At 54.0% G+C, this 21,741-nt stretch overlaps 1 protein-coding gene across 2 annotated transcripts; it reads left to right on the plus strand.

Moving 5' to 3' along the window:
• Positions 1 to 86: 86 nt before the first annotated feature.
• RPS6KA1 (ribosomal protein S6 kinase A1) lies at positions 87 to 16,637 on the plus strand. Of its 2 annotated transcripts, none has more exons than XM_082329600.1 (21): positions 87 to 136; positions 4,877 to 4,993; positions 6,068 to 6,149; positions 6,443 to 6,523; positions 7,301 to 7,380; positions 7,998 to 8,104; positions 8,702 to 8,739; positions 8,873 to 9,015; positions 9,580 to 9,650; positions 9,899 to 9,987; positions 10,200 to 10,264; positions 11,269 to 11,371; positions 11,679 to 11,806; positions 12,286 to 12,411; positions 12,872 to 12,961; positions 13,190 to 13,348; positions 13,568 to 13,729; positions 14,345 to 14,421; positions 14,600 to 14,717; positions 15,148 to 15,285; positions 15,610 to 16,637. In XM_082329600.1, exons 3-21 carry the CDS (start codon positions 6,119 to 6,121, stop codon positions 15,730 to 15,732), a joined length of 1,929 nt encoding a protein of 642 aa, XP_082185726.1. In that variant the 5' UTR covers positions 87 to 136; positions 4,877 to 4,993; positions 6,068 to 6,118; the 3' UTR covers positions 15,733 to 16,637. The 2 variants fall into 2 exon arrangements, with proteins under 2 accessions (XP_082185726.1, XP_082185725.1); XM_082329599.1 differs by lacking the exon at positions 87 to 136 and adding an exon at positions 1,912 to 2,171.
• Positions 16,638 to 21,741: the final 5,104 nt, after the last annotated feature.

Here is a 21,741-nt window from a genome sequence, read left to right on the forward strand (position 1 = left end):
GCCTCGCTAAACAAGTTCGTCGGGAAAACTTTAGCAGAGTATCACAGCCCCTCTGTGCTGACGCTCATTTATTGTCCCGCAGGCAAAATCAGACATCACTTGGATAGAGAAAGAGCTTGTGGACGCGGCAGACAAGGTAAGAGCCTGCTGCGGATGTGCACCTCGAGGAGACTCTCGCGTTTCATCTGCACTTTCTCCCATGACGGGTCGTCCCACGTGTGCGAGGGCGTAAGCAGTGCTTGCAAGAACCTCTCTGAAAACCAGACCTGTTCTTGCAGCACGCCCCTGCCAGCCCGTCTCGGCTAGGTGGGACTGCTAATACAGAAAACAGCTATTACTCACTTGCTCACGTGACATCCTGGACTTGACTTCATCCTCCTCCTCCTCCTTCCTCCCCACACCAAACCCCTTTCCGTGCTGTCATTTGTGTCTCCTGTGGCTTTCTGATCTTGTCAGCTTGCTGGGGCGGGTGCTCCAGTGTTTTAGTTGCATGGACGTACAGCGGGGTTTTTTGATTGCTTTTCGGAGGCTCCTCTCCCCGCGCCGAGTGCCTGATAACACAACATGCAAAATTGTCTTGGTCGGGACGAGGTTTATCCGATCTTGCCGGGCCCACACGCAGAGAGCTGGCTGGCTGCAGCACCTGCGCGGCTTCACTGAGCAATGTAAAGCTCCCTTGGAAGCGGTGACGCTCATCTTTCGGCACCGTTTGTCGTTGTGGACACGGTTTCTGCTTCACTGGGACCGTGGCAGAGTGAAGGAGGTGCCAGCATGAACCCAGCCCTGGAGACGTGTGCTGAGCAGCGGCACGGTGCCGTTTCACGCTGCTCTCTGGCACCTCCTCCCAGCTCCCTTGCTTTGGACCTCATCAGCTCCTGAGGATCCCTCTGTGGAGCTGGGACCAGCTGCCTTGCTGGTATTAAGTCATTTGTTTCTTTCGTTATTGGTTCTCCAAGAGCACGTTATGGGGGCGGAGGAGGCAAGACAGTCATAAGTAGTCTCTCTGGGTCCAAACCAAGATCCTCTTTTCGTACTCTGCGCTCTCTGGAGCAATTCAGAAATCAAGGCTGACACAGGGTTATTTCTAATTGCAAAGGTGCGTGGGTGTCTTTTTACTCGAGGGGTTTCTTACCTGCACTTTCTGGGGTCTTGCTGCAGAAAACATCTGTCTGTCCTGACCCAAGGGAGAGGTCAAAGGGGAACAGGCTTGGAGGGGGAAGGAGGCAAAACAAGCGATCTGAATACCTCTTCTCTGTCCTGCCAATGAAGCCGAGCGGCAGCGGGCTCAGAAGCTGTCTGCATCAGAAATGCCCTTAAAAATACCTCGCGTGGAACTTCCCAGGGTGGCTCTTGGGCAACTCCCGCGTCCGTGGCAAGGGCTCTTGTGCAGCATAAAGCAGACAGAGGACTAGATGCAAATCCTAGTGATGCCAGAGGACTTGCCCACGGGATCGATGCACCCTGCATCCCATCATGGGTGACCCATCATCCCTGTGCCAGTGTGAGAGCAAAGAGATGTGCAGCTTTCTGAGGTGGTACCACACTTCTGCGTGGGGTTTCATGAGCTTTTCTCTTCCTTTTTAAAGAGTAAGTGGCGTCTCAGAATATTCCCCCGTTGTGGAAATACCCCCAGAGCTCACAGCCTGGCATGAGGTTCATGCAGCACTGGATGGAGGTCACTTTAACTACACCGTGTATGCTTTCTGTCAGCGTCTTGTCTGAACCAGGGAACCCAAATGTGAACAAGGAGCTGTGAGATTTTATTTTTTTTTAAACCAAAACCAAAAAAAAAAAAAGCCCCAACCACAAGCGCTGTTGCTGGGGAGTGGGAGCGTGAACTTGCCTCCGTGTGACCGAGTCGCTCGTCTCCACTGCGCATCTGCCAGCCAGGCTTTAACCACCTGTATCTCCTCCATCCGGCAACCTCAAGCGTGGGGCGTCCATGCAGCGCCGCGGGAGCCTCCCTGGTCCCCGGGAGCCGGCCGTGCTTCCCCGGGAGCTCGCGGGGGCGGCGGTTACTGGGGCTGTGCGATGTTGATCGGGATGGGAGAATGGAGAGGGACCCTAAACTTCCTCGCATCTGCGCCTTCCTCACGCTCTGGCTGCAGAGGAAACATCGAGCCAAGCCCTGCAGCCTGCAGCTGCCTGCCCCCGGCCAGCTCTCCAGCCCGGTCAGTACTGCCGCTAGCTCGCTTTGCTTCACTTGGTGTCGCTGGTTGCTCATCCAGGTGGGCTGATGCTTCCTATGGATATTTGGAGCCGTCTGATTTGCTTTTCTTTTCTTTTCTTGCTTTTCTGGGACAGTTTGCTTAATGGTGCTATTGGAAGGAACTTATCTCGGTGCAAGCAAAGGCTGCTTGTGCTACAGCTCGGTGGCACGCAGGTGCTTTTGTGCTGGAGACTTGTTCTGGTGTGCTGCTAAGCAGGCTGCAGGAGCTGGTCTCCAGGGTCCTAACTGTTGAATTGCCGGTTACTGGATGAGTCCATGGGAGGAAACCTCCCCTCTGTCAGCGAGATGCCAAATGGCATCCCAAAGCTTTTCTCAGGAAGCTACCAACAGCGTCTCCGCCGACGCCACTTTTGGTCTAGTTGGCGTGTACTGTGTTTGCCGATGTGGTCTGGCTGCCAGGCTGCGTATGCAAATCTCTGCCTGCCTTGAGATCCAGCCTGGGCTGCTGAAACCCCGTGCAGTTAAACACACCGGGTCTTGCTGCTGGCCAAGGCGAAGAATTCCCACAGCTGTGGAAATACCTTGCTCCGCAGCTCCTGAAGAGCCGGGGTAGGAGGACGGGCCCAGGTGCCTCGGAGGTGGATACAGGAGTTCGTTTTAAATGTCCCTCCCCGCATAGGTGTGCGATGCTACAGGGTGAAATATGCAAGGCTGTACAAGCGCTGATGCTCTGTAGACCTGGTTTCTAGTGGTTTCATGAAGATGAGGGGGAGGGAAAGAGCCTACAGCTTCCACTGGTGCCGTCCCCGGGTCTCTCCCTGCGGTGGGTCTCTCTCCGGAGAGCCGAAGGCCGTGGAAGGACTAGCAGGAGGAGACCTCTTGGCTGACTCCCGCTCAGGCTCTCGGCTGGCGGTGGGAAGCCGTTCCTAACCGACAGCTCTCTGCCGTGGACTAAGCCTCCAAATGACGCCAGAAGCGTAAGGTGCCCGATTTAAGCTGGGAGATCGTACAGAACACGAAAACTTGTTGTTACAGGGGTTGTCAGATCTTTCTTGTCTGTGATCACCGAGACCAGCAAAAGGCAGGGTAGCGCGGGGGGAGCTGCTGCCCCCCGCCCTCTCCCCGTGCTCGGGCTCTGTGTGCGGCACCGCTGGGAGCGTGGGCTTCTCTGCTGGGTCTTGGTGGCTGAATAATGCAGGATCTCGAGAGAGCAAAGCTACCAGCATGGAAACAAAGCCACTTCCTAATCTAGAGAAAAGCCAAGCGTGAGAGCGGGAAGGGAAGGGTGCTCGGTGCAGGTAGGCAACCACATCCGCGGTCGCTTGGCAAGGCCACCCTCCCCGAGAAGGTGCTGGGAGGGTGGGGAGTGGGCTGGGGTGCAGAGGAGAGGCAGAGCCCGAAACCTGGTTCCTGTTGTTTTTAAAAGCTGCTTCAATTAGGTGGGTTCCAGACCAAGTATCTGAATAGTTTTAGAAAACAAAGCATCACTTTTTTTCCCCCAGTGCTGCAAGGGGAAAAACTAAACAGTAGTTCCAGCTTTGTGGCAGCCGCTGATGGCCACATCTGCCCTAGGGTCAGAGAGCAACCGAGTTTAATGCCCTCTGGAACATAATTGCTGGCCTTCAGGTCCAAATAGCAACCAGACCGTGTCTGACACTGGATAACGAGGGACTGAAGTGCTGAGAAGCCTGGACTTGCTTACAAGACGTACAGCTACAAGGGATTTCTGGCCTGAGTAAGGCTCCTGTCCGTAGAAGTGGGAAGCTGAGCCCAGCCTGCGCCCGGAGAGGGGATGGAACAGAGCTCGGAGGAAACCTGGGTACAGATTACTGGCTAGGCACGATCAGGAGAAGCAGAGGGAAAGGCACAGCTGGAAGGCTAGTAGTATAAAAAGTCTCTTTATATTCGGGCTGCAAATAGAAAGCAGCACAAGGTGTTTCTGTTGAGCCCAACTCTGGGCCAGAGGTACGGACCAGCTGCACCAGAGGCATGGACGAGGTTTGCTGGGGCAAGGAGGTGTCTCGGCATCACCTCAGGGTCCGTGGCCGTTCTTGTGTGCTTCGTTGGCGAGTGTATTCTAGATTCTGCTGATTAAATCTCTTTTTCTTCTTTATTTTTTTTTTAAATAAAATAATGTGTTTTAAACAAAACATGTGCCAGAGACCTTGGCTTCCCCTCAATCTTCTTGAAGGCTTGAGTCTGCTAAAGCATCATCTGTATGTGCTGAAGATGCACTAAGACTTATGTTGCAGAGTTGCTCAGATTGCTGAGCAGATGGGCTCCAACATGTCTGATTTTTGCCAGCCCTGGCCGTGTTTTGACAACAGAGCCGTATTTTTGTGTTGTGGGATTCTTAGTGGCATAAACACTCCTGTTTTTGCCACCAGTGCCTTAAAAAGGAAGGTGCTTTTCAAGCACTCTTCTGAAATGCAGTTCAAAGGCGTGCAACACCTGCGGTGCGAGGAGCGGAGCCTTCGGGGAGCGCGCTGGATGTTTAACACGGCTGCCCGGTGCGAGCCTGCTGATCACTTATGTATTCCAGATGTTGAAGCCAGGAGATACCTGTGACAAGCACCAACTTTTATGGTTCTCTCAGATGTGGTTCCTGCGAGTCTGTACCTACAATCCTTGCTCCTTAATCCGATAAGGCTTGCTTTCCCTCCTTCGGGAGTGTATTCCCAGTCAACCGTGTCCCCTCTTTTTCAGGGCGAAGGTGTTGTGAAAGAAATCAACATCACGCACCACGTGAAAGAAGGCTCCGAGAAAGCCGATCCTTCGCAGTTTGAGCTCCTGAAGGTGCTGGGACAGGGCTCCTTCGGCAAGGTGGGTTCGCTTCGTCCGACGTGTCATGCCAGATGAATGATTTTGATGACAAAAGGGACTATCCTCAAGGAAACCGCTTTCCCGATTCCCACCAGATCGTGAGAATCTGACTGATGAGCCCACTTAGCAAATGGTTGCTTCTAACGTGAAAGGAGCTGTAGTGATGCCTTCTCAATAAGGGCCAGCCTGGGTGTCCAAAGCTCCCCTGTAATTCTTTTTTCAGATGATCAGGAGAAAGGAGTAGCAGCCTGCTTGTGAATGCAGGCGTCGTGCAGGACAGAGGGGCCGCCTGCGGCTCTCTAGCTGCCTGCCAGGCTCTCGGTGGACCCGGGGACTCGGAGGACTCGGACGTGTTCCTCTCTTCTCAGAAGTGATGCTGTGGGCATCTGGTTTTGGCCCCTGTTCACGGTCCAGTTTCCCTCTGTGAAGGGGGAAGGAAGTAGCCTGTAACTCTTATCTCTTTCAATGTGTAAATAATCCCGGTCTCTTACAGACCATCTGCTCGCACGTTAAATCAGCTTCACGTCAGTCCGTTCCCAGCGCTGTCAGCGGGGGCTTGTACGGATCTGTGGGCTGCTGCCTGGGCAGATGCAGCAGTGGCTCTATGCAAAAGAAAGGCGGTGTCTTTTTGAAGCTGCCCAAAACCAGGTAGAACGGGCCATCAGGGAGGGAGGCAAAAATCCAGCGAGGATGCAGGACCTGAACAATCAGGGGCTGCTCTGGCTGCCGAACCAGCAAGTCACCCGCAGGCTTTGTGGTACGTTGTGCTTCAAGCATCAGCCCCAGCCCCAGGGGAACCACGGGAGCGAGCAAGAGGTCTGGAAGGCTGGAGAGGAGGAAAGTGCAGTGCAAAAGCACGAGTGCTGTAATGGCTGGAGACGGGGGGTGAGCGGAGCCTACACACAGCACTTTCCTGAAAACCCCCCGGGGTTTCACATGGAGAGCTCGAGGTACATCCACAGTCCTGTGGCCAGCTGCTTCTTAGGGCTGCTGTGAGCTTTGCCGCTTCGGGAGGCATCCAGCTCCTACTGCTAATGTTTAGTGCCTGGTGAATGTGGTGTTCTTCTCCCTCAGGTTTTCTTGGTGAGAAAAATAACGCCGCCAGACAGCAACCACCTCTATGCCATGAAAGTGCTCAAGAAGGCGACCTTGAAAGGTAGGAGGCTCTTGCTGCGATGCTTTTATCCTCCATGTCTTAAAGAGCTCTGGGGAAGTGTCCCAGCCGTCACTGCTGGCCCCAGGGTGACTGGGTGAAAAAGAATCATCTCCCTCTCAGCCAAACAGCCTCCTTTTCTCTCCGTCTATAAAAGACCCCTGTTGCAGTGATGGAGGTGGGAACAGATCTGGCTCAACTGCCTGGTACCAAAGGGCTTAAGGCTGGGACAAGGCTGACACCAGGGCACCGTCTGCCTTTTTCTGTGTCTGAGCTGTTCCCCTCTCTTCCCACAGTGCGTGATCGAGTGAGGACAAAGATAGAGAGGGACATCTTGGCCGATGTAAACCACCCCTTTGTGGTGAAACTCCACTACGGTGAGTGTGAAGCTAGTTGGGACACTGGGGCTGCAGGCTCGAACAGACACTGACTGCTTTTAAGCACCATAAAGAAGGATGCTACGACAGGCACTCCCACCACGAGCAGGTAGATGAGCACGAGGCATCCAGCAGCAGGCTGCCTGGAGGATGCTGAGAGCCTCTCGTGGTCCCTACCGGGCTTCTGGAGGTACCTGAAATGGAGAAGAGGCCTGGAGCAGTCTGTATCCCTCAATGGCTGTGCTGCTCTGGAGCCTTCGCAATCCCCTTAACACAAATCCTGTCCTGGAAAGGTCTTTGGTCCCGTGCCCGCTCTAGCTATTGAATGGGAGACAGAGCGTAGACCGGGAGAAGAGGTTTAAACATCAAATCCTTGGGATTAAAACATTAAATCAGGAGAAACTGAGAGGGCAGAGTTAACTCGTCAAGCCAGAGTTTGGCAGGATTAACGCTGACTCTGAGGACGGCGAGGACAGCTTCCTTCCCCGTGAAGTGACCAGCGCCTCTCTCGGGGAAACATCGCTGGCTGAAAGGGAGCCAGCCCCCCATAAAATGAGCGTTTTCTGCAGTGCCAGAGTGCTGCTGGTGAGCTCCCATTTCACCACCACGGACGGGCTATCTCATTTACCCCAAATAATTAGCCCTCCCTGTGTTTAAGCTAGTAACCATGCAGGGCATCTGCACGAGCGGAGCCATCGGGATTTAAGTGATTAATGTAACACCACGGAGCCTTCCCTCAGCGGAGCGGGCTGATTCCTGCTCCGGCTTGTGTTTCAGCATTCCAGACGGAGGGGAAGCTGTATCTCATCTTGGATTTCCTCCGAGGAGGTGACCTTTTCACTCGGCTTTCCAAAGAGGTGGGTATGCGCTGGCATCTCGGTGGGTTGCTGAGGCTCTCGGTCCATCTGGGCTTAATTGCCGGGAGAAGCAATTGACCCTTGCAAAGTCCGTGAGAGGGGTGAAACCAGCTTCCAACCTGCTGCTAGCCCAGAGCTGGCAACGGGAGAGGGTGTCTCAGGAGCCCTGTCCTCTGGCAGAAAAGCAGCAGCACAGGAGGCAGGTCTCGGCTCCGCAGCGGCTTCTGCTGAGCATCGCGCTAAGAACAAAACCAGGCGAGAACCGTGTTCTGCTGCAGCGCTGGCTGGCTGTGTCACCTCGCTGGGACGGGGCGAGGGCAGGGAATGGGAGGGGTAACGAGGAGTTGTGCCAGGTGAAGACAACTGGGAACATAACCTGGGTAACGAAAGTGAAGAGTTTTTTAAAAACCTGCCTGCTGCTTAGCAACCTTGTTTGGTTTCTCTGGCGTTGCTGCTTAATTGATACTTCAGGATGGCAGGCGAAGCCTGGGAAAATTCAGTACAAAAGGGCAGAAGGGAGCAACATGGATGCAAAAGCTCTCGCGTGGGTGCAGCGGAGGTGGTCCCGCTGCCGGCGTTGTAACCCCGGCGCCTGTCCGCCCTCTCCCTTCCCGCAGGTCATGTTCACCGAGGAGGACGTGAAGTTCTACCTGGCAGAGCTGGCTCTGGGGCTCGACCATTTGCACAGCCTGGGAATCATATACAGGGATCTCAAACCAGAGAAGTACGTGCGGCACAGCCGAGGCAGGGAACCGAGTCCTTCGGTCCCAGCCTGCGGTCAGCAAACGGCGCAGCCTCCATCCGCAGAGGCAGAGCTGGGTGATGCCCGTCGGCCGGGCAGACGGAAGGCGGCGGTGCCAATCGAGCAGGCTCTTGCTCCTCGGCTCAGCAGCTGGGGCCAGGAGCGCTGCGGAGGCAGCACGTGTGCGCCGCGTGTCTGAGCAGTAATCCTCGGCAGGCTCCGGGCTCCAGCTTTAAGTAATCGAGAGCCTTCGGAGGAAAAAGGCACCAGGCTGGGCCTCCGCAGAGGCGCATACCAGCTGCGCGACTTGGTTATTCCTGCTGGGGTGTGGGGGGGCCAGAGGTGGTGTAACCCGTGCGGGTCGTTCGCTCGATGCGAAGTTGAGGGCGTAGAGAGAAGGGAGCGGCTCTTTGTCCCGCTCGCGTCTTGGGGATGGAGCTTAAAGCGCTGGGGGAAGGGACAGATAACTTTCTGCTCTGGATTCGGGGAGCACCTCAGACCAGCCTCTGCCGTGGGTGCTTGTTCTCACCGGCCCTCGTTGCAGACAGTAACAACTTGGTTTTTTCATTCATGCTCTAGCATCCTCTTGGATGAAGAAGGGCACATCAAACTCACAGGTGAGGGACTCCACAAAAGCCTTGTGCTCCAGCAAGGCTGGTTCTTGAAATACGGAGCTCCTCTTAGGCCTCTCGGCTCCGTGCGATGGCTCAGAGCACGTGGGCGCAGGCTGACAGTTTTTCTCTTATGTAGATTTTGGCTTGAGTAAGGAGGCTATAGACCACGAGAAGAAAGCCTATTCCTTCTGTGGGACGGTGGAGTATATGGCGCCAGAAGTTGTGAATCGGCAGGGCCACTCCCACAGTGCTGACTGGTGGTCGTACGGGGTGTTAATGGTACGTACCCCGCCGGCGCGTTTGGGACCTGGCTTGGCGGCTGCTCCAGCCGTGGCTCTGAAACTCCCGTACGTGATGCTGCACGTCTCGCGGGCGCGCTGACCTGGGGATGTTCTCCGGGCTCCCTGGAAGGGCTCTGTAGCGGGCTGTCCCGGCGTCCAGCCCCGGACGCGTGTTTCTCGGGGGAGGCAGAGCTGCTGTCCCAGCGAGCGCAGGGTGCGCGGCGTGGGGTGCCTGGGGTGCGCGGCGTGGGGTGCGTGGGGTGTCAGCCCCAGCGCTGGGGCGTCGGTGTCCGTGCAGATCTGGTGCCACCGTCTGGCGGTTGCTGAATCCGAGGGCTCCTGCAGGAGCAGGCGCTGGTTCGGACGTGTGCCCGCTGCAAACCTTGTGAACCCAGCTCCTTCTGAGAAAATACGATGTCTGCGATCTTCAGAGCTAGGCTTTTGATCGCTCGCAAGCTTTTCGCTCGCTTTGGCGAGCTCCCAGGTGAAGGTGCAGTGGGATCCGTGCGACCCTCAGGCGTGCTCAGACCTGTGACCTCTCCTTCCTCTCCCTCCCTCCCAGTTTGAAATGCTCACCGGCTCGCTGCCCTTCCAGGGGAAGGATCGCAAGGAGACGATGACCCTCATCCTCAAGTAAGAGGGGTTTCTCTTTCGTGTAGGTATGGGAGGTGAGCTTCTGCTCTTTCACCGAGGGTGGTGGAATTTGGGGGTTCTTGCAACTTAATGGCATTATTTGGCAAGCGGTTTTGTATCAACAGTTAGTCTGAAGGGTGCAGCGTAAATGCCAAACAGATGATTGTACTTCGGGGGTGGAGGTGCTGCAGTCGGCTTGCGGGTTGACGTCTTCAGACCTGCAGCCGATTGCGTAACTTCCCCTCCAGAGCAAAGCTGGGCATGCCGCAGTTCCTCAGCGCCGAGGCACAGAGCCTCCTGCGAGCCCTTTTCAAAAGGAATCCAGCCAACAGGTTAGGTAAGGCATTTTTTTGGCTTCTGAATACACCCGATGCTGTATCGGGGCCTCTCACGCCCTCGTGGGTCAGCAGCATGTTCACACTTGCGCTCGGTTACTGGGCTCGATTAATTACAGCCAGGTTCCCCGTAATACCGGGCTGCGTTGCATACGTGGTAGCCTTCGCTTCGTCGGTGGTTTAACGCAACGCACTCCACGGGTGCCTCTTTCAGGTTCTGGACCAGATGGGGCAGAAGAGATCAAGCGCCATCCTTTCTACTCTACCATTGACTGGAATGTGAGTTTTGGAAATATAAGAGCAAACTTCCCCACCGCTCAGCACCAGTAACGCAGTTCTGCTGGCTGCAGTAGCAGCGCGGTCGTGATGCTTGCAGACTAACCAGCTATGGGAGAGCTACCAGTCCCTGCTCCATCTGTTCCAACAATCCTTCCCAAAACTAAAATTCTGTTTGTCGTGTGGATAACTCTTTCATACCTGAGTTGCCTATGATCTCGCCGTGGTTTGAATTTACTCACCTCTCAACAGTGAGGTGCAGGTTTTAATTGGGGTTCGGCACGACACAGATTGTCTTCCACCAAGTGGGAAGGACTCGGGGAGGCATTTCTGGCAAGGAAATACCTTGTTTTGTACAGAGGAGCAGGGCGATAACTGCACCGGCATTTCCCAATTGCTTCTGGCCAACTCCCTCCTTTCCCACGTCATTTTGTTTCTTCCCTGTTTTCCCTGACTTGGTAAGGGATTTTGAAGATCGGTCTTTCAGTGCTTTCGAGGCACCCAGCAAGCTGCTAGACTGAACCTCCAGCAATGCTAGTAAAGCTCATTTCAAACTTTTGCTTCAAGAAGCAATTTAAAAAGGCTGCTGGTGGGAGCGCGGGGATACGAACGTCCTCCCAGGGCATCGCCTCCGGCTGTCCCGGGAGAGAGGGCGGTCGGCAAAGCCCCGGGGGGACTTAGGGGGAGGTGGGAGAGCCTGGCGAGGTAAATGCTTTGTCGGTACTGCTCTTGCAGCGGGGCCAAGTACCTACAGAATGCTTTTTTTTCTTGATTTAATATATGGTAGAACTTGTAGTATTTCCCCACAAACTGACTCAAAAGCACCCCCTTGGCCAAGAAGCCGAGGGAGGACTGCTGAGCTGTAGTTAAATGCTAAGCCACAGAGCTGTTTCTAGTTTCACAAAATCTCCTCTCAGCCTCTCATTCCTAGCAAGGCTTCGCACCCTTCTGAGCGGGTACGTGAGCGTTGACCTGTCGGAGCACTTCCGAGCTGTCTTGTTTTGCAGAAGCTGTACCGCAGGGAAATCAAACCACCCTTCAAGCCTGCCGTCGGCCAGCCAGATGACACCTTCTATTTTGACACAGAATTTACATCACGTACACCAAAAGGTTTGTACGAATTCGGGCAAAGCCAGTTTCCTGTGTGAAATGATGCTGTACAGCTTCGTACTGGTTTGCCGGTGCCAGCAGGGCCAGGTTTGCCTCCTGCCAGCGCTGCCCGCTCCAGACGGTTGCGGCAGCGAGGAGGTGGCCCAGCCGTAGATACGTGGGGTGGTACGAGGTAAGATCAGCGCTGCGTGGTGTGGCTCTTGTCTCGAATAAACTAGAGAGGAGCCAGAGCTCCTGGGGAGCAGGGGGAAGGCTTCTGCTCTGCAGGGCTAGCCCTCCTCAGGCTGCCTCTCAATTCCTGCTGCAGATTCCCCAGGCATCCCCCCTAGCGCAGGGGCCCATCAGCTCTTCCGAGGCTTCAGTTTTGTGGCGACCGGATTGATGGAGGATGGCAAGGTGAAACCTGCCCAGTCACCTCTGCATTCGGTTGTACAGGTAAGAAGTGGGGACGGAGGAACAACTGTTTGAAGCTGCAGAAATACTCCTGCAGAGCGGGTCTGCAGGACCCCTGGGCCACCTGGAGCAGAGCTAAGGGGAAGCCCGAGGCAGCGTCGTTCTGAACTCTTGCATCCTGTTGTTCTTCCCTTTCTATTGACTGCCACGGGCAAAGGTCCCCAGGGCCCGCGAGTCTGCTTTCCTCTCCCAGGTGGACCCGTGCTCGCGGGAGGGCTGCGTAAATGCCCGGGGGTGGGAAGGGGCCGCCGACATGCACCCTGCTAGATGCAGGCAGCGTCAGCCCACTGACCTACATCTGCCCCGTTCCCTTCTCCTCCCTCTCCCGCGCCGGGAGGAGCAGCTGTGGGATGCAGCAGGCAGCAGTCTGCCAGCTCGCGCTGTCGCAGTGAACTCCTGCGGTTGCACGGGCCCTGCCCTGAACCCTCCCAGCTCATCACCCCTCCGCTCTCCTCTCGCAGCAGCTGCACGGCAAGAATGTCCAGTTCAGCGACGGCTACGTGGTGAAGGAGGCGATCGGCGTCGGCTCCTACTCAGTGTGTAAACGCTGCGTTCATAAAGCAACCAACATGGAATACGCAGTCAAGGTCTGAGATTTACCATCTGAACTGAACTCCCCCGTCAGATTTCTGTTTATCCCCACGAGGACCAAAATAGCATCCAGGAATGAAATTGCTTTCCCTGCTTGCGTAGGGCCTCAGTGGACAATTTCTGTGCTGCTGGGCGTGTAACTGCACGAGCTTTCTTACCTAGGAGTAGCGGGGCAGCAGCGTTCTCTGTCGGGGGGGACCGTATCTCACCTTTCTTTGCAAAGTTTGCTGTGGCTGTGTCAGCCCTGAACAAAAAAGCCAGGCATAAGACTGGGGCTTGGGGACGCAGAACTGCTGAAGCAACTCGGGGCCTTCTAGAGCTTATTGCTAAAGAGGGCAGGGACAGGGAACGGCTCCGGTGCAGGATCGCTGCAGGGCTGCAAACACCCAGCTTGTTTGCTTTCTCCTGGCCCCCTTCCCACCCCGCTGTGGCCAACGCTGCTCCGTGCTGTTGCAGGTTATCGACAAGAGCAAGCGAGACCCTTCTGAGGAAATAGAAATCCTCCTGCGATACGGGCAGCACCCAAACATCATCACCTTGAAAGACGTGAGTGTCACCTGAATGGCTTCTCCTGCGTTGTGGTTTAGGAGGTGCCGACTGGTCCGGGGGGCCCGATGCAGCCCAGGGGCCCGGCTCCACGCGTCGCTCTGGGCTGGGGGAGCATCCCCAGAGCCACCCGCATTGGTGATTTCTGTCTGCTTCTTGGTGGCAGAAGTACCAAGGGGAAGCTCTGGAAGCCCATTTTGGTTAACCCCTCCCTGTTTGCTTCGGTAGGTGTACGACGATGGGAAGTACGTGTATCTGGTGACTGAGCTGATGAGGGGAGGGGAGCTGCTGGATAAAATCCTCAGACAGAAATTTTTCTCGGAGAGGGAAGCCAGTTCAGTCCTGCACACGATCTGTAAAACGGTGGAGTACCTGCATTCCCAAGGGGTGAGTATGGTTACATCTGGTTTCCTGGGAAGCTGTCGGGCATTGCGCTGGGCTCCCTCTCCTCCGGGGAGTAACCGTGCCTGTCCAGACCATCATTTCTTGCTGGCGGTGCTGTCTTGGCAAGCCAGCTGCGGGGCCAGAGCAGGGCTGAGTGTCCTGATGCAGCTTCAGACCTTTGTCTTCCAGGGGTATGAGAACGGCTCTTTCTTTGCTCCGCAGGTGGTTCACAGGGACTTGAAACCCAGCAATATTCTCTACGTGGATGAGTCAGGAAACCCCGAAAGCATTCGCATTTGTGACTTTGGCTTTGCCAAGCAGCTCAGGGCTGAGAACGGCCTTCTCATGACTCCCTGTTATACGGCAAACTTCGTGGCACCCGAGGTAAGCACCTTACTGACCGGAGACCCTCGGTAGCTCTCGCGTCCCTCCCCAGCCTGTGCTCGGCACAGGTAGCTCTGCCCCGTTCCTACCGCCAGCCTGCGCCGGCATAGCCCGTCCTGCAAGAGGTAATCACAGAAATACCACCTGTAGTAACAAACAAATAGGGGATCTCAGGTGCGGTCCTCCAACTTGTGCTGTCCTTATGAGGGGGTCTGCCTGGGGAACTGAGGCTTCAAAGCCCCGGTCATTTCCTAGGCGGCTTCCCTTCCTGATTAGCTGACCTGCGAAAGGAGGGGGGATGACTTCCCGCTCGCTTATCTCGGTGCAGAAGAAAGAAAGAGCAGGCGCGCCGTGGAGCACGCGTGCGGTGTCACCGCGCTGGAACGCGGCTTCTTTCTCGCTTGTCGTTTCGATGTGCCTGGGGGGTTCCTCTGTTCCGTGAAACAAAAATCTGATTTGAATCCTGATCTTTAGCCCGAGAGGTTGCTGTTCGGTAGGGCTACAGGAGCTTTGCCTACAGGCTGCACACGGGGTCAAGCCGCTCTTCACAAGCTGAAGCGAGCTCAACAACGAGAACCGAACACGCTGTTTTTTCCCTTTGCTTGTTCTGCTCAGGTACTAAAGCGCCAAGGCTACGACGAGGGCTGCGACATCTGGAGCCTGGGAGTTCTCCTGTACACGATGCTCGCAGGGTAAGCGCCGCTGTCTCTCGGGAAGGCAGCAGCTGGGGCTGTGACCGCCTTGCGCTCAGCCACGCTCCGCGGCGGCCGTTGGGCCTCTGCACCTCTCCTCGTCGGTCGCTGCTACCTGGAGGCGCTCCCCGGCTGGGTTACAGGGCAGTAAATCAACGGCTCCCTCTTCTCTCCCCAGCTGCACTCCGTTTGCAAATGGTCCCAGTGACACTCCAGAAGAGATCCTGACCCGGATAGGCGGGGGCAAGTTCTCCGTCAGCGGAGGCAACTGGGACACTATTTCTGACATGGCCAAGGTGCGGTTTGCCCTTCATCCGCGTTGCACGAAAGGGTCGAGGCCAAGCACGGCCAGTGGCCGTGAGGCAAGGTTAAAGCAGGCTGGGGAGGGAGGGCAGAAGAGAGCGGAGCAGAGCGGCAGCGTAGCTGCTGCCCATCTCCCCCATAGCAGCTCAGCAGCGTGCCTCTCCCCGCTTGGGTTTAGCTCTGGCTGTGAATATTTGCGTGCAACAGCAACCTCGTGCTTGGCCCATGCGGGGTTTGCTGCTGTGTTGTACCTCCCAGGCCTACCTTTTGGTTTTCACATATTTTATACAAAAGGCGATTGATGTCTGGGGGCTTTAAACTTGGCCTCTGACTTTAAATCCTAATTTGGGGGTGGACAGGTAGTATTTTTGCATTTAAAGTATGAAATCTTCTGAAGTCTAACTTTCCAAACGATGCCCTTAGGATCTGGTATCAAAGATGCTTCACGTAGATCCTCACCAGCGCCTCACAGCCAAGCAGGTCCTGCAGCACCCGTGGATAACCCAGAAGGACAGCTTACCCCAGAGCCAGCTGAACCACCAGGACGTTCAGCTTGTGAAGGTACAGAGCCGGGGCTGGGCCTTCAGCTGGTTCCTCGGGCACCGTGGGCTCTTTGGAAAGCAGCGGTCCAGGCAGGGTGATGGTGGTGTGGGCAAGCAGGATGGATGGTTGGGGAGGTGTGGGCCGGGGGAGGCAACACAAGGCAAGCTGGTTTTTCGGCAGGAAAGCCTGCGTGTCAGTACGGGAGGGAGATTTGAAAAAAAAATAAATAAATGCTTCAGGCTTCCTTTGTGGGTCTGGCTACTCTGGTCCCTCATCTTGTAAAGCCGTGAGCCTGAAATACCTCTTCTGCATTTAAATGACTTCTCGTGCCTTCTCTCCAAGGGGGCGATGGCTGCCACGTACTCTGCACTGAACAGCTCCAAGCCAAGCCCCCAGCTGAAGCCCATCGAATCCTCCATTCTGGCACAGAGGCGGGTGAAGAAACTTCCTTCCACCACGCTGTGAGGCCGGGGCGGTCCGCAGCCGCGGCGCGGTCGCACCGGACTTTGCACGCCCACCGAAGGCGGGGGCAGGAGACGGGGCGGTCAGCGCCTGCACGGGGGCTCCCTTGAGGACTTCTCAAAAGGCCAAGTGCCTTTCTGTTTCTGAGAGACTGGCTCCTCCTTGTGTGGACTGATCTTTGCTGAGAAAACTTCACTGTAAAACTTCTTTGAAGTGTAAATTGTCAATTTTTCAAGACATCCATCTGTGTATATGAGAACTAAAATGTACAACTGATGTCAAGTGGCACAAAAAGCAGCTGATTCACCCCTTCCTGCGTAGGGCCAGATATTTGTTGTAGCTACGTCATTTCTTAGAATCAATCCTCTCCAACGCCGTTGCAGCTGAAAGACCATGTAACGTTCGGGGTTTAGGTTTTGGGGTTTTTCCTCCCTTGAACCTTTGGATGCCCTTCCCGAAGTCAGCCCCGCCGCCTCCTAGCCAGCAGCACTTGCGCTTGGAAAGGACGTCCCTCCTCTTCACTTTTTGTGCGTGTGTTCAGAGTACAAGGTTGATTTTTCAGACTCCGTTTCTTCCTCTCCCCTGCCCGCCCCCAGCCCAGACGGTTCTCTGAACAAAGCAAACCACGGGTTTTCCAAACCGCCCCCGCGGAGGCTCGGCTGCCCAGAATACCTGCTAGGTTCGGCTCGTCCCTTCCCTCTGCCCTCCCATCCCCGCGTTCTCCCCGTCGCTCCCCGGGCGTTCGTCACCCGCGCAGGTGGAGAGGCCGAAGGAACCTTCTCAGCAAAGCTGAGGCTTTGGGCTGGCTCTGGCTGCTGCTTTTAACGTTTTTGGGTTTCCTTTCCTTCAGCAGGAACCCATGAAACAAACCATCCTTTTTTTAACTTAACTTTGTTCTACAGCTGGTAACTCAGGGTTTCTTTCTGAATTGTATAATAAATGTGTCATTCAGTTGATGTTTTTTTACTGACTGACTTTTATAGAGGTCGCAGAATAAGCGACCCCGGTCGTTTCCCCACGTCGTTCGGGGACAATGCTTCTTGCCTGCCTTTTGGGAGATCTGCAAAGCTTTTTCATCTGCCCAGTGACGGGGAAAGCAGCAGCGCTGCAGCGGGGCTGCACGTTGTGCCCCCTTCTCTCGGGTGCAATACCTCGCTTTGCAGCGGGACGTACTTAGAACCAGTTGTGGGTACGGCAGTAATCAACAGGAGAGCGGGCAGGCTGCAGAGGGGAACGTCTTATTCTCGGGGCATTTTAGTGCTAATAGAAACGAACGCTCGGAGGGAAGCTGTGCTAGAAATAAATTCGCCACCCGTTCTGACTTGCAGGGACTTGCTGGAGCTCCCTGCTTCGGTGGTGGCCGTTTCTCGGGAGGAGCGGGAGAGCTACGGGGACTGCAAACGCTCGCGTGCTCAAGGATGCGACTGAAGCCAGCAAAGGTTCTCGTGTGAATTTCTGCTACTTTTGGCTGATCGTACAATGAGAGGGGAAACTTTCTTTTTTGCTTTTCCCTTTTGCTTAGTCCCAGTTGAGTCTAAAATGGAGAATTCCATAAAAAAATTTCCTCTGAGCTGTACAGCTCTCTCCTCCTCTACCCTCATCCAGGCAGGTCCTGTTTTACTCCCCGGAGCAGCCAGTGAGAAGCTGAAATGGTCACGATTCTTTTCTATGTTTATTCCAAGCACTGCCCTCGTGTCAGTGCGCTGAGAGGAGGCGGCCAGTGCCAGTGCACGCTGGACCTTCTCACTGGTTTTGCCACCGACCCCCAGCAGAACTGGATTTAAGGTTTTCCTGGTAGCTGGGAACAGGGACACTCCATCACACAAAACGCCTTCCTTAAAAATACTTGCTTTCTCCTCTGGCCCGATGTTTGCACTGGTGCCGATGAACCCGCCTTATGCTTCCTACAACCGTGCAGTAACTTTCCTGCCGGTGAAAAGGCGTGCAAATTTTAGGTAACTGAAACAAATATAATAACTTCTTTCTGGAGCTTGGGGTCAGTTCCTTTGGGCACTGCTGGGATTGAAGCAGACACTTGGACAGCTTTTCAGAATATTTCCTACGTTGGAAGGGGTGAGGTGTGAGATGGTGGATGGGGTTGGACGCGTTGGTGGTGATCACCGCTCACTGGGAGCCTCCCAACGGTACGGACCGTCAGGATGGGTCTGAAACCCAGCGTTCGCCCTGCTTGGATGGTAGCTGGCTTGTTCGTATGAAATTGTAAATGTTTTCAAATATCGGTCAGGAAAAACATTACAGCCTTTGCTTAATCCTCCCTGTAATGGTGCTGGTGTGAGGCCAACTGGTGACAACCCAAGGATGCGTAGGACAAGTGGGTGCAGAGCTCTGTGGGCACAGGGGGAGCAGCCCCTGGTTGCTGCAGACCCTGCCTGGCCGTCAGACGATACCCGGAGCATCAAACCCCGGTACCCGGAGCGTCAAACCCCGGTACCCGGAGCATCAAACCCCGGTACCCGGAGCATCAAACCCCAGTACCCAGAGCATCAAACCCCGGTACCCGGAGCGTCAAACCCCGGTACCCGGAGCATCAAACCCCGGTACCCAGAGCGTCAAACCCCAGTACCCGGAGCGTCAAACCCCGGTACCCGGAGCATCAAACCCCGGTACCTGGAGCGTCAAACCCCAGTACCCGGAGCATCAAACCCCGGTACCCGGAGCGTCAAACCCCGGTACCCGGAGCATCAAACCCCGGTACCCGGAGCATCAAACCCCAGTACCCGGAGCATCAAACCCCGGTACCCGGAGCATCAAACCCCGGTACCCGGAGCGTCAAACCCCTCCGCCCCGCTGGGGTCCTCAGTCAGAGGAACTTTGTGCTTGGTGCAGCTGTAGCTCTTGGACCTACGCCACTTTGGAGAACAGAGTGAACAAGAAGGGCTGCACCTTGTTTTCTGGGGTGCTTTTAACCAAGTTGTTTTGAGCGATCCTTCTGTAAGTAAAAATAAGTCGTGATTTTTAGTTCCAAATCAACCAAGTGCTGTTACTTTTTTAATTCCAGTGCTCAATAAAAATGCACTTGTTGATCTTTCTGTGTCTGAGAACGGTAGGTGTTTTTAACGGGTTGGGTGGGCCCCCTCCTTCCCTTTCTGGTTTTGGCCTGACGGTATTAAACCTGTGCCAAAATACAGCTGGGACCAACTGCTGTCCTCTTAACTGGAACTGGGTTATTTCAGGTGAGCGGTGGGCCGGGGTCAGGCTGGGTCTCTCATGCCTGTTGGGGGAGCCAGTAGATGTCTTGGAGAAGACCAAATGCTCTGCTCTCACGAGGGTTTGAGGTCATTCGGCTTTAACTTGGGACAAAGAGGATATACAGCTTACCTTTGTCTTGATTTGAAAAGCGACAAAAATTTATTTAACTTTCCTGCATAAGGAAATCTTGACAAGGAAAACTGCTTGTGTTATTTCAGGTGTTTCGTAGCTGACTTGACCTTTAAGATTTTGTCCTGTACATCTACCCGAAAGCTCAAGGGACAGAAATCCCAGACTGCAGCCCCCGATAGCTGAGTCTGCCTGGAACTGACCTGTGTGGAAATAGCATGTTAATCCATACACCAGGAGCCTGAAAGTAATATCGAGCAGGTCTCTATATAACGCAGCCTCTGTATAAGAAAGGTTAAACTTCCCTGTTTTGGGGTGTAAATCGGTGACATTTTCTGTCGTAGAAGAGGCTGACCCAGCTGAGAGGCTGGTTCCCTTCCTCCCACTGCGTAACGCAGCCGTGCCTTCCTCTTAATGATGTGGTACTGACCTCTGTCAGATCAACCGGAGCATAAATAAATGTATTTTGGCCTGATAAACATTCCCATCATGATTATTTTGGCTGTCTTTAAAACTGAAGGCCAGTAACTTTCTCAGCAATCATCTCTTTTTTTTCTTAGTGAAACTTCACTGAGCAATCTGCTTTTTAACTTGCCATCCACCTAATGCAAATACCCTCCTCAAGCCCCCGCCTTCAAGTTAGTTCACATAATTCTTTTTCCTGCATCTTTTGCCATTTGTGGCCAGCGAATTGTGCAGCTGGTGGCCTCCCGGGTGCCCCCACCTCCTCGTGGCAGCCGCTGCCGCCTTCCCAAGAACACGGAGGCTTCGGAAACACTCGGTGACCGCAAGTGCGTGTGGGGCGGATGCTGCGCTTTCATGTAATATTCAACAATTTAATCCCTCTTTTAACGCAAAGAGAACATTTAAAATATTTCAAGGTCGTCTTTTGCAAGTACATGGGGGCTCTGAATAAAACCTTCATTCATGCTATGAAAGCTGGAGGTCCGCTGCCACTCCGTTTTCTTGCCTCTGGTTATTAAAACATCAAGCTGTCTTACTACTTAAGCTGAGCTAACTTGCTGCCTTCCTCCTTTTGTGTTACACGGGAACACCTGCCATTAATACTAATTCCACTCTGGAGAGAAACTCCCTTTCAGATATGCCTGTCTGAAAATAAATTGACATGTAAAAGGTCTCTTTTGTCGAGAAGCGCGTGTAAAGTGCTGGGGTAAGAAGCCGATCGCTTACAAAAGGAGCCCCTGACTCTTTAGATGATGAGTGTGGAGGGGGGGTTAAATGTTAAATATGGAGGGCGATACTGTAAACGGGCTGGCAGGATGCGGCTAGAGAAGCTCGCGTAGCTGCATCCTCTCCTTGGGATTAGACTTGAAGATTTTGGGTGCTTTTCTGTTGAAAGCTCCGGCGATAAAACCGCTGCATGCTCTCGGGGTGAATGGCCGGGCTCCGCAGGGACCCGCGTGGAGAAAACTCCTTTTCTGAGAAAAAGTGGTGGTGGTAGGAATTCCTCCCTGCTTTTTAACACGTGCAACAAAAACTAAGGGCATTGGTGGCGAGTCCTTCGATTTACGTGTGTAATGAGCTCCAGGGCTCTGTTGTTTTTCCTGGGACAAAAGTTTGAATCGCATCCAGTACGGAAGCAGTAGAAGAATCCTTGGTTGGAGTATTTATTCTGTCGTACAGGCAGCAGTGTGAGACAGCAAAAGGTAAATATTTTTATTTTTAATGGAAAGAACGGTTTTCTTTGAGTTCCTCATACCCTGTGGAGTCTATGGCTCTCTCCTAAGAGAAAGTTTTTAAGTGGGTTCTCTGGGCCGAGCTCGGGAGTGGAATGACACTGCTTCAAAGTCTGCTCCAGTGCTGAAAAGACGGATGGGTCCGTGACTGTGGATGGAGATTTCAGTTTTGTGGTGCGGACCTGGCTCTCAGCTGCTGCTCCTTGGCTTTCTGGGTCTCCATGCAAAGGAATCGGTCCCTTCGTAACGAAGATCAAGTCGAAATACGTTCAGGGTTTGAAAGAGCAAAAGTGCAATGCGCCAGTTACAGAGAGCCCCTCGATGAGCTGGTGTCACTTCTGGCTTATCAAACAAGTACAAACTCTCGCGTGCTGCTTAGCTCAAATGCGGTCTTATTTTTAAACAGCAGATGGTGTTAGAAACCTGTAACAGGTGGAACCTCTTCAGTTTTATGCGAGAGATCAGAAGCAGCAGCAATTGCTCATTTCCCTAGGGGTACTTTCCTCACCAGATGAGCAGCAAGCTGGCCCTCTACTTGGGTATTTATTACAGAGGGAAAAACTTTTGAATCGCACATGTTCATATGAAAGAAAGCAATTCTGGTTTGACTTATTCTGGTTATAATAAAAGGAACCTGGTAATGGTCTCCATAATCCTCTGTTAGCAACTCTAAGAGAGAGATGTAGCAGGAGAAGCGAGCTGTGTGCGCTGGTGTGCCTCAAAATCCAGCTCCAATCTGCCACTGTCTGTTGGTTTCTTGTCTATGATAATAGCACTTCGCATGCTTAAAGTGTTTTATAAACATTTAATTACTGCAGCATTTGACTCCAAGCCAGGAATTTCTCATTCATCTGCATCTCGCAAGGTTTGTGAAAATGATTTTCAAATTACAGAATTACAAGAAGGGCTGAATCCAAACTTCAGTTAAAGAAACCTCCGTTAGCTGGGATCTGGGGGCATCGCCTGTCTCCGCTGC

Source organism: Platalea leucorodia (assembly GCF_965183815.1).
Source record: "Platalea leucorodia genome assembly, chromosome: 18".
Taxonomy (NCBI): domain Eukaryota; kingdom Metazoa; phylum Chordata; class Aves; order Pelecaniformes; family Threskiornithidae; genus Platalea; species Platalea leucorodia.

What these genes read in the sequence shown, in the direction of transcription:
- RPS6KA1 (XM_082329599.1), top strand. Translation starts at nt 2,052, where the DNA reads ATGGAGAGGGACCCTAAACTTCCTCGCATCTGCGCCTTCCTCACGCTC. An exon ending in AGGGATCTCAAACCAGAGAA is followed by an intron (nt 8,105 to 8,701) that starts GTACGTGCGGCA and finishes TTCATGCTCTAG; the next exon opens with CATCCTCTTGGATGAAGAAG. An exon ending in CTGTACACGATGCTCGCAGG is followed by an intron (nt 14,422 to 14,599) that starts GTAAGCGCCGCT and finishes TTCTCTCCCCAG; the next exon opens with CTGCACTCCGTTTGCAAATG.